Raw genomic sequence first — 12564 nt, forward strand, 5'->3', positions numbered from 1 at the left:
ATCCTAAACAGTTCACAGTTTAATTCTTTGCACTCCATAGACAACATTTATTCAGTTCCAATCATATTTAACGTTGGATGCAGTGCTCGGAGTTTTGAAAGTGCAGGCTGCTTGGATACAAGTTAGTATCTTGCTTGTTGTGACCAGGCAAAAAGATCCATCACTTGACACAATCCACCAGCCTTTGGGACATATGGTCAAAATATCTGCATCACACCAATAGTGAAATTCATATACCATCTTAGTCATTACTGTGAGAGGCAGAATGTATTTTTTGGCTTGTCAGCAGCATCCTGTTGATGGTGAACACAATTTACATACTACACAGAAGCAATGTAAAACAACTAGCTCCACCTTTGCTCAAACTTAGTTTACCTTAAGGGTAAGTTATCCTGAGATAGACTGGCTATTTTCCAGGATCAAAAATGAAGGCCCCAGGCTTGTTCATAAGTTTGCCTGATATATAGCAAGAAATCTGATCAGGGTAGTGATTATCCTACAGCATGAAAATTGATCCACCCTGCTTCAGTAAATATTAATCACATATACCACCAATTTATAACATCCAGAATAGAAATTCTGAAGCATTCTGATATTGCCTTTTGTCAGCAATGCACAAGTTATGCATCTTACTAAGTGACCATTATTGATAGGAACTGGAACAGTGAATGTCTGAAAACTACTACTGCATAGAGGGTTTCACACCACCAACTGGTGGTGCATTCTTCTTTTTAGAATCATTTGGAACAGAAGGAGGTTATTTAGCCTATCATGCCTGTGCTGGCTTTTTCAAAGAGCTAAACAGTGTAATTTCTCTAGTCTCTCCCAGTCACCCTCTATGTTCTGCCTTTTCAACTACTCATCCAATTCCATTTTGAAAGTTGCGATTAAATCTGCTTCCACTATTCTTTCATACACTGGGCAATCCAGCTCATAACTAGTTGTTTTAAAATCTCTTGCCCCCTCGGTTCTTTTACAGATTACCTTAAATTAGTCTCTAATAGCTATAAACAATCAATAGTGAAAACTGTTTCTCCCTGTCTACTTTGTGAAAATGCTTTGTAATTTTACACATATTAGATTTCTGCTTAATCTTCTCCATTCAAAAGGAGTACAATTCCACATTCTAAAGTTAAACAAAATTCTTCATGCCTGGAATAATTTTAGCAAATATTGCCTGCACCTCCAAGATTTGGACATCTGGAAGTTTAGTGCACAGAGTTGGACATAATCCTCCAGCCAGATCTAGAAACATTTTAATTCAATATCCTTCCTTTTGCACTCTACCTCTTAAGTATAGAATAATGTGCTTTCTTTATTCTACATATCTGAGAATTGGATGGAGAACTGGGAACCCCTAAAACACTCTTCCTGCAACCTCTTAAAATTGTGACAGAGAGACAGAAGATAGTGACAAAAACTGGAATTGCTGGAAAAGCTGAGCAGGCTGGCAGCTTCTATGGAGAGAAATCAGAGTTAACCTTTCGGGTCCAGTGACCCTTCCTCAAAATGCCTCTGATTTCTCTCCACAGATGTTGCCAGACCTGCTGAGCTTTTCTAGCAATTACTATTTTTGTCTGATTTACAGCATCCAAGGTTCTCTCAGTTTTTGGAAAGAAGTAGGTATACATTTCAGCAATCAGGAGCCAAAATGTTAACCAATTTTATTTTTGTAATGCAGAGGTACTAGAGTCACCTCAGTTAGGATAAGCTATATCAGACCAGGAAAAGAATTAAATTCAAGATCTTTCTTCTCAATAAAGGTGACTTACTGACTGGTTAAACATGCTGAGCTTTCAACGGCAATCTAATGTTATTTTAAGTATTGAATTGCTTGGCGTGGTGCAATTATTATTAAAGATTAGATCTATAATGACAACAATTTGCTAGCCAGTGCAAATATTTAGGGCTGCATAGGAAAAATAAATCAGTGTACAGTGCACTTTTATGTAATTAAATGCTCTAGGGCATTGTACACAACGAGCAAGAAGTGGGGGGGAAGAATTACCTTTTGACTGACTTAAACTTTTCAGGAAGGCCAGAATATCGAGAACAAAGGAGGTTAGGGAAAGAATTCTTGGAGTTATAGCTCCTGGTGTAATGCTGTAGCAGAAGAATGAGAAGTTCCAGAATACCATACTGGGACAGGAAGCTGCAAGTCAGCTGACTTTTAGTGCTCGCTAAATGCTGAAAAAGGGTACTCATTTCTTTAGCACTTCGCAACACTTCAGGATGTTACAAAACACTTCGCAGCTAGTACTGCCAGAAATACAGAAGTAAAAAAATGCAAGGGTCGGCAAGAAACAGGGTGACGAAAAAGACAAGTGGGAAGACAAGGAAAGACAAGTGGGTGAGGGGCAAGTATGTCAGATTGTGCAAAACAGATAGGGCAAGGGAAGCTAATGGATAGGAATTCAAGTCATCATGGGCACAAGTTTCAGAATGATCTTGTTAGAGAACTCACAGAAGTGGTCATGCAGAAGATGCACATCTGACATTTACACAAACAACAAGACAGCATTTTTGAACAGTGTCGTCAAGTGAGATTTATTAAATACTGTGAGTGTGATTTTCCATTTGGATAATAGACAGGTAATTCCACAATAAACAAATACAAGAGCATAAACAAGAAGATGCTTTGACCAAAATGCAGAATTAAGATGGATTTACAAAAGCCTTCCCCTTTTGGAGGCATACAAAGAAATAAATTAAGTAACTTACATTTTGAAATATTTACCTGTCTCAAAAGTTTCATATCCTGAAGAATAAATGCAATGTAGAAAAGGGATGCAAAACAGTTCACAAAATTGAACTGGAAAACAAGAAAGTAGATATTGTAAGGAAATAGTTAAGAATTCAAGCAAATATCAAACTCAATATGCAAGTTCAGAGACCTAAATAAAAGATTTTAGCTTAATTTTGTTCTTCCGCTGTTTGATATAGTTTTTCAATAGCTTTTAAGTTAACATCAGTTACATTCTGTCATACATTTGGGTGTGTTATGAATACTGAGTCATAATTGTATGAAACTGTTCTCTGAAGAAAAATCCAGTTAGCCCGTACCTACTATTCTGTATCTCTGCAAAATTATTTTTCTCAAATACCCATCCAATATCCTTTAAAGTTATTGATTAGTTCTACTTTCACCAACCTTGTAAGCAGCTATCTACCACAAATAGTTTTTCCGCACTTGTTATCTCAATCTCTTACCCAAAACTTCCAAATCTGTGTCCCCAGTCCTTGTATTATCAGCTAATGGGAACAATGTTTTATTTTCTAGCTTACCTGAACTGGTCATAATCTTATATAGGAGAATAACTAAAGATTCTCCAAATTAACCTTGCAGCAAAAATCACCCTGCAGCCATTATGGTAAGTTTCCTCTGCGCTTTCCCACAGATATTCACAGCCTTCCTAAAGCAGGGTGGCTAGAACTCTAGTTGTGGCTTAACCAATATGCTATAAAAATCTAGTAGAACACTTTGCTTTCTTATCAACAACAGAGTGGTTAGAATGTGGAAATTGCCACTACATGAAGCAAAGTAAACAGTGCACAGATGCCTTTAAGAGGAAATTATTTGGACACAGGAGGGAGAATGGAAAAGGCTATACTGATATGAGTGAGATGAAGATTATGGAAGAAGGCTTGTGAAGTTCATATGTTTTTGACAGCTGAAATAGAATTGTAGCATGCTACAGCACTGTGAATGTGCTAGCTCTCTGCAAGAGCATTCAGTTAACTCATGCCTCCTTTCCCATAGCCTTGTAAATTTTCCCTTTTCAAGTAATTATCCAATTTGTTTTGAAAGCCACTAACAAATCTGCCTCCAACACACCCATGGGCAGTCAAATTGAGCTACGAATATTGTGTAAAAAGAACTTCTCTCATGTCACCTTTTGTTCTTTTGCCTTTCATTTGTAAATCGGTATCCCCTGGCCAATGGGAAAAATGGCTTTTTTCCTACTTTATTTAAACACCTCCTGGTTTCCTCCCCTTACTCCCACCCTCCTTGCGAATTCAGTCAGTCAGTCAGTCAGTCAGTCAGTCAGTCAGTCAGTCATTTATTAAAATTGTGGTTGATTTGCACTTTAATTGTAACTGTATTAATGTATTTTCTTAACAAAAAAAAAAAGGTGCAATGTGAGATTTAATATAATTAAACTACCCTACACCTTCCAATTTTTGAGGGCACCGAATTCCACCAGTCTACCATCTATCCAGGGGAGTGTTTTCTAACTCACTTTCTGAATATTTTAGCTCCAAAGTTAAGTTACATCCCCAAGTCTAATATACCTTCAACTCCAAAAGGAAAAACAGTCCCTTTACCATTACGAATTGAACTTTTCAGAAATTAATTATATCATGCTCCAACTTTATTTAAAAGAACATAAGCCTAGTTTATGCAATATCACCTCTTGGAACCCCAGATTGTTTTCACAGCATGGATGGCTTCTGATTAAATACAGTTTTCCTAATCATTTTTGATATACAATTAAAATAATGTTATTCAACAGATACAAATGTGAGTGTACTTACCACCAACACTTTCAAAACTAAATGATTTTGATAAGATGATTCAAGCCTGTGGTTTTCTGCACAAAATACATCAATCAATCAATGGTAAATCAAATAATGGCCACTCTTAAAGAACCAAGAATAGGAATTCATTGAAGTATCTCTATTCAAACAAAGTGTCATACAATCATATTCTAATATTTAACATTTTGAACTTCTTCAGTTGATTTTCCACTGGTTGCAAAGTCTAGTTTTTGATGGAACATGGGTGCCACAGGCAAGGCCACCATTTTTTGCTTATCCCAAATTACCCTTCGAGAAGGCCTTCTTGATGTAATACAGTCCACGTGGTAAGTCACAATATGGTACAACTTGTAGTCTATAGGCCAATTCAGATACCAATTAGGAGTAAAAACTTAATTGCCATAGGTCTAGAGTCATGTGTAAGCAATACCAGATAAGGGCAGATTTCCTTCTCTGAAAGACATTTTTACAACAATTAACAATGGTTTCCACCTTTACTCAGGATTAGCTTCCACTTCCAGATTCGTCAATTAAGTTTAATTCTGTCAGGTGTTGCAGTGGAGTTTGCACATACAGCCCAAAGCATTAATCTGGGCCTATGGCTTACAACTCTGGTAAGATCAGATATTTGAAAAGAAAATACTGACAGGTATTTGAAAAGGAAATGCCAACAGAGTAACACCAAGATAGTAAAATTGTTGAAGAGGCATTCATGAAAATGCAGAAGGGTCACACAGCCTTTTGATTTTGGTATGTTCTGAGTTGTTCACGAGTCTGCATAAGAGAGAGCGTAAAGGAGTTTGAGAAAAAGTTTTTTTTTTAAAAAAGGGCTTAAACTGTTTACTAAGAATATGCGAACTATCAAATTTATCTGGCAGCAAAAAGTTCAAGTTGGAGGTTTCACTTTTGCTAAGTTAAGGTTACTCACATATCTTAATACTGGAGTTGAGAAATTGGTCTGATTTGTGCATGAAATGTGTTTGTTCCCTGTTGTGTACCACAGGCCTTTTGATGATATTTAATTTAGTTTAGGAACAGACTATTAAATTATAAACCCTCAAAATTATTTAATGGAGATGTGAGAATGTTTCAGGGAGTAGAATATGCTATCCAAACTATTACATGGTGATTTCAGACAGGATTTTAATAGTAAATATTGAAATCTTCCCAGTCAGCTTTTAAGAGATGATGGAAATATCTGCAGATGAGTTCAGAGAATAGAATAAGCAAAATAAATGAAAAAGTAGTATTATATTTAATTGTGAAACAATTCTAAAAGCATGCAAAAATCCCCTTGATTTGCTGAATTTAGAGATGAGACGAACATAAAAAGTAGGAGAAGTTGACCATTCATCTCTTCAAGCCTACCCCATCATTCAACAAGATCATGGTTGACCAGGCTAGGCCTCAACTCCTCTCCTTTGCCTGTTCAGAAAATCATTTAAAAATATAACAAAGACAATGCAGTGAAAACAAAAATCAGAGTCCATATTCTAGCTTCATCTGATGGCCACAAACTTCTTTTTTGTTCATAGCATCGTTATCATAAAGGAGCATTTATGTCAACAGTTTGACAAAGCCACGTAAGGCACTATTATAACAAATGAGTGATAGCTTGTTGAACAGCATTTTAAAGAGAAAAGAGATAGACAGAGGTGTTTGGAAAGGGAAGCCCCTAAGCTCCACCATTAGTAGCAACTGCGGAACGATTAAAACTAGGGATGGGCAAGAGGTCAGAATTGCGTGTCTGTAGAGGTCTTCAAAAAAAGTAAATAAAGAGTTTATAGAGCACGTCATTACACCTTCAATATGAAATGGAGCTATTTAAATGCAATACATGGCAGCAGATACACAGGAACACAACCTGCAAGCTCCCCCTTCAAGCCACTCACCATCCTGACTTGGAAATATATTGTTGTTGCTTCAGAATTGCTGAATCGTCTAACAGCACAGTGGGTTGATCTACAACACCAGACTGCAGTGGTTCAAGGCGGTAACTTCAAGGGCAACTAGAATGGTGATGCCACTTATGCCCAAGTCCCACAACAGAGTAAAAAAAAAAATCTGGAGCCACAAAAAACAAAAAGCATAATAGCAATGACCCAAATAAATGATGGCTGGGACTTGGGGCGGTGGTGGTAAAGGGAGTTGTTGTATGGTTTACTTCTATTCAAATAGAATTGCTGATTGTCCAACAATGAATATAGTTTCTGACTATATTTGCAGAGCACCTCACTCCTGTAAATTTTGAAGGTACATTCCATCCTCATTATTGTTTAATTGTCTACTGAATTCTATCATCATTTCCTTAAAGTAGTTGGATTCTTGAGTACCAAACAGAAATTTGAATTTTTGCATATACTTTAGACTAACATAGTTAGGATAATTTTCTTTTTAAAATGGTTTGCTGTGTGACAACCTCTATATAAAACTAGTGGATCTAGCATTGTATCCAATGTAAAAGACTTTCTTTATTGTTTAACATATTAGATTAAAAATATTTTGGTAGCTGCAGTATTTAATTTAACTTATGAAATTTACAGGGTACATAATAGACAATTTAAAGGTCAAAAAACCTGAGTCATCAAAGCAAATACACAGAGAAGGAGAAGGCTTGCAGTTAGATAATGATAACTCACTCCATAAGATAGCAAGATCTCATCAATTTGCTGCCTGTGATGTAGACTGTGGTACAGTGGGTAACATAGTTACTTGGATCCAGAAGGGTACATGTTCTATAGTGATTGGAACGAGCTTGGCCATGTGTATCTGAGTAGGAGTCCCTGATTTGGACCAGGTTAACAGCCCCAACAGGGAATCCTAGCTGACAGAAAAACAGGAGTCTCAGGGATTCTCTTCACTCTAGGAACTGGCTCTGAGCTAGCTGGTCAGAGTCCATTTATGTACACATGTAAGTAAAGGGTAACTTGGAGTCCATGGAATTATTTCAATTCATCATCTGGAGTAAGGCTGTAGAACTGTAATAGAACATAGAACATTACAGCGCAGTACAGGCCCCTCGGCCCTCAATGTTGCGCCGACCTGTCATACCAATCTGGAGCCCATCTAACCTACACTATTCCATGTACGTCCATATGCTTGTCCAATGACAACTTAAGTGTACTTAAAGTTGGCGAATCTACTATCGTTGCAGGCAAAGAAACTACCTCTGACATCTGTCCTATATCTCCAGAGTTTTGTACAGCTGCAGCATAACCTCATGGTTCCAGAACTCAATCCCTCAATTAATAAAAGCTAAAACACTGTATGCCTTCTTAACAACCCGGTCAACCCGGGTGGCAACTTTCAAGGATCTGTGTACATGGACACAGAGATCTCTCTGTTTATCTACACTACCAAGAATCTTACCATTAGCCCAGTACTTTGCATTCCGGTTACTCTGGCCAAAGCGAATCACCTCACACTTGGCCGCATTAACTCCATTTGCCACCTCTCAGCCCAGGTCTACAGCTTATCTATGCCTCTCTGTAACCTGCAACATCCTTCATCACTATCCACAACTCCACCAACCTTAGTGTTGTCTGCAAATTTACTAACCCACCCTTCTACACCCTCATCCAGGTAGTTTATAAAAATAACAAACGGCAATGGACCCAACACCGAGCCTTGCAGTACACCACTAGTAATTGGACTCCAGGATGAACACTTCCCATCAACCAGACTTCTTTCAGCAAGCCAATTACTGATCCAAACTGCTATATCTCCCACAATGCCATTCCTCCGCATTTTGTACAATAGCCTACTGTGGGGAACCTTATCGAATGCCTTGCTGAAATCCATATACACCAGATCAACTGGTTTACTCTCGTCTACATATTTGGTCACCTTCTCAAAGAATACAGTAATACATGACTGTAACACAAAATATTTTCAATGTCATAAAGAAAATAGTTTTTTTTGTTAACTTTTAATTATTGTTAAGTCATAAATTTGGCCAAAAAAATCTAACACTACCCAAAATTGCACCTTAGGAGATTCACCAAGGGGCAAATCCATTATTTAACTTGAATAAAGTGCTGCTCAAATAGTAAAGAAATATTTTATCTAAAAATGGCAAATTAAATTGTGAAATATTACGGTCTTATTTTCAGATTAGGTGTCCTGCTCAAAGTAATACATGGAAGCAATTATTTAAAAGTTATTTATTTCATTCATTAAATCTGACCAAGTTAGCCTATACTGTATGAAGATTTGTTGACTGGGATATTAAATGTAAAGTACGACATTGAGAAAATAAGAACAAGTACCTAAAAGGCTTCATAGAACAGACATCAAGAACCTCAGATACAAAAATCTCTAAAGCACTATAATGCAACACACAATGGTCACAAAGACAAATAATATTGAATTAAATTTATATGTGTGGCACTAGACATAATATTAATATAAAATTGATTCTGTATAAGATATTCATTAGTCCTTAACTGGCTTAATGAATGCAGCCCTAGGAAGAATGGGAAATGATTATATTAAAATAATATTGTAAAAGTATTATTCTAGTGAACTAAAATATCATTTGGTCACTGCAGTGGGCCATTCAGCCCAGGTTTTCTTCAACTTTCAATTAGACCATGGCTGATTCAATTATGTTTTTAATTCTACTTTCCTGCCTGTACATCTGAAACTCTTGACTCTTACTGATCAAACATCTGTCTAATCAAAGTACATTCAATTATCCAGTTTTCACTGCATTCTGTAGAAGAAAATTCCAAAGACTGATGACCCTCAGAGAAAACCCTTCTGACATAATCAAAGAAGAGTAAACATTATTGGAAATCTGAAAGAGGCATCCAAAATTATGAAAAATGTTGAAAGATCGATTGTTTCTGTTGATTAAAGCTTATCACTAGAATGAAGGGAAAATTAAGGACTAATGTTTTCACTTACACAGGGTATTAGAACATGGAATGCTGTATTGGATGTAGCTGTTAAACACAAGACTGCATCATTTAAAATAAAGGAAATTAAGTAAGCATTTCAAAAGAACATAAGAATAAAGGCAGGAAAATGGACTGGGGCCAAGTTGAAAGTCGACAGGTACAATGGCATGATTCACCTCCTCCTGTACTGTAATTACTATGAATCTGGTTGGAAAATGTTACTCTTGCAGATTTTATTCTACAATTGATGCTGCAGCAGAAAAAAAAACTGTTCAGCTCAGTCCTTTTGATGTCAGTCAGAAATCCAACATCTTAGTGATCAAGGTGTCAGTGACTGACCTTTTTTGCAATGATTTTACATACACTTCTCTCCTCAATCCAAAAGAGAAGACAGACATGCCTCGAAACTTCAAATCAACGCAAGGCAGTTAAAAGGAGGATCTTCTTCCACTGCCAGGGTTGACCTTTTAGGACATAGCTAAGGAGACTTCTCCCCCCTGTTCTCTATAGGTTGTGCAATTTTGGAAATCTCTGCCTCAGAAGTGTGTCGATATGAAGTCATTGATTATTTTTAAAAGGTAGAGGTAGATTGATTCCCTTGCTTAATGAGAATCTAAGGTTTAGGGGACTGATTAGAATGTGGTATTCAAAACAACCATGATCTTCTGAATGGTGAAACAGACTCGAAGGGCCAAATGGCCTACTTCTGCTATTTCATTTGAAACATTTTCTCGTGACCAAATTAGAAGTCATGTTCACAGAATGAAAATGATATTGCACAGAATGAGGCTCTTCAGCCTATCATGTGGTGATGACTCTTCTAAAATAGCAGGGTACAAGGGAACTAATTGGATAGCCCTTTGTACGCAAGATTTTCCTTTGCAAATAATTTTCCCATGTATTCCAATTTTACCCTTTGGACAATTACGGTGAATCTTCTTTCACCATCAATGCAAACAATGCATTCCAGATTGGTCAGCTTGTTAGTTTTTTTTAAAAAATCCTTCTTTTACCTCACCTATATTTTAAACAGAACCCATCAGTTTAGTTAATGTGGGACATGGTCAACATCAATTGCATAGATGAAAAAATTACTACAAGAACTTTAACTTCAACACTATCAGCTTTGAGAAAAGACTATACTTACCCCATGAAGTTAAAAATGTGGCAGCATATCTGTAAATTCGATTCATAATTTCAATAACTAAAGCATAAACAACACTAGGGAGATACAGCAAGCTACTGCTGAACATTGATTGAGCCTCTTCATTATAGGCTAAAACCAGATCCTCCATTCCAAAGTAGATCATCATAACAACAATACAGATGTAGAGGCTGAAGCAGACAAAAGGCACTGAAACCAAGTAGATACGCAGCTGCCGCCGGTAAGAAGGATATACAGGCTCCTTTCTGCCAGTTGCTGGATTCACTCCCAACGTGCCATGAAAGCCAGGCCGAGGTTCTTCAAACTCCCTCTTCATTGTCAGTGTCCCCCACTTATAAGAAAGTCTAGAACACCAACGCTTCCAGACTTCCAGGACAATGGTTGACCACACAAGGTTGAAAGTGGCAAACACTATATACTTGTCATAATCTTCCCATGCAAATATATAGTAAGGCACTCCAATTACAGCCATGGGAAACAAAGCAAAGGTGAAATACTCCAAGAAAGCAAAATAAAGCGCAATGCTCTGTCCAAAGTATTTCTGGATCTCATCTGCAAAACAGAAAAAAAAAAGAATGCTGAATGGCTAACCATTCAAAATTTTAAAATATAGAAGACAAGACTGATATAAAACATTTGAGATTCGACTCAAACTGTTGAACTTCCTGCAAACACACTGCTCACGAACTTACACATCCCTAGGCAGCTACTAGATGTCATTCCACTTATTGTGGTCAGCCTCCTGGTTTTCTAACAGTGATGATGTGCCATGTAGATTAGAAGGTATTAAAGGGTCACTGATTTATAATAACTCAATGGATCCATTGCTGCACTACATTCTGCAATCTTGAACTCTTTTTGAAAGTTAAATCCCTGTGGTTGACAAGGCCCTCAAGTATTCAAATTCTCTCTCGCACTTTCGCCCACGTCCCTTACTTTACCTCCCACGACAATGATAGGGCCCTCCTGTCCTCACTACCATCCCACCAGCCTCCATATCCAACGGAATGTAAACCATCATTTCTGTCATGTCCAAAAGGATTACATGATTAGATTCCCCTCCCCTGCCTTATCAATATTCCACAGGGACCTTTCCTTCTGGGACACTGGTTCACTCCTCCATTCCCAATACATAATGACACCCCATGGCACCTTCCCACGCAATCGCAAAAGGTGTAGTACAGCCGACCTCCCTCCTCACTATCCAAGGATCCAGACATACCTTCCAGGTGAGGCTGCAATTTACCTGTACTTCATTCAATTGAGCCCACTGTATTTGCTACTCACAATGTGGTCTCCTCTACAATGGGAAGACGAAACACAGACTGGGTGACTGCTTTGCAGAACACCTATGTCAATAGGTAAAAAATGGCCTGTGCTTCTATGTGGCTGCCACTTCGACATATCGCCATGTTCCCTGGTCAACATTTTTATCACAGGCCTGCTACAGTGTCCCATTGAGCCTCACGCAAGCTTGAAGAACAACACCTCATTTTCCACTTGTAGGTCCTGCAGCCCCTCGGACTCAACATAGAGTTCAATAACTTTACAGCCAGATTCTATACTTGCATGTTTTTTTTTTTACACACCCAGCCATGTTATGACATGGGTTGCTTTTAGCACAGTCACCCATGCTCCCTAGGCCCATTTTCACATTATATGGGCTACATTCAGTACAGCTCACCGATTTGCTTCTACTCTTAGCTCTTATTGTCACTTATTCACCTTTTCTGTCCTGCCTTGCTATTTATAGTCTTTTTAATGTACCGCTTCCATCTCTCTCCAACTATCTGCTCACCTCTTACCTTCCCCTTCACTCCCCCAAACTCAGCTTCAGTGTAAAAGTATCACATTTTTCATAGCTGCTAACAGTTCTGATGAAGAGTCACTGGACTCAAAACATTAACTCTGCTTTCTTACCAGATGTTGCCAGACCTGCTGAGTTTCCTCAAAGAATAA

At 37.8% G+C, this 12564-nt stretch overlaps 1 protein-coding gene across 3 annotated transcripts in view; it reads right to left on the reverse strand.

Moving 5' to 3' along the window:
- ano10a (anoctamin 10a) overlaps positions 1-12564 on the reverse strand; it is a 65436-nt gene that overhangs the window by 40480 nt on the left and 12392 nt on the right. For 2 of the 3 annotated variants that reach the window (XM_043688719.1, XM_043688720.1), the window contains exons 6-8: positions 10588-11157; positions 4537-4592; positions 2738-2812 (exon numbers count right to left, since the gene is read on the reverse strand). In XM_043688719.1, coding sequence (XP_043544654.1) covers positions 2738-2812; positions 4537-4592; positions 10588-11157 — 701 coding nt within the window. The remainder of the gene's footprint in view (positions 1-2737; positions 2813-4536; positions 4593-10587; positions 11158-12564) is intronic. The other variant, XM_043688721.1, reaches the window with a different exon arrangement.

The sequence above is a fragment of the Chiloscyllium plagiosum genome, chromosome 4 (assembly GCF_004010195.1).
Source record: "Chiloscyllium plagiosum isolate BGI_BamShark_2017 chromosome 4, ASM401019v2, whole genome shotgun sequence".
NCBI lineage: Eukaryota > Metazoa > Chordata > Chondrichthyes > Orectolobiformes > Hemiscylliidae > Chiloscyllium > Chiloscyllium plagiosum.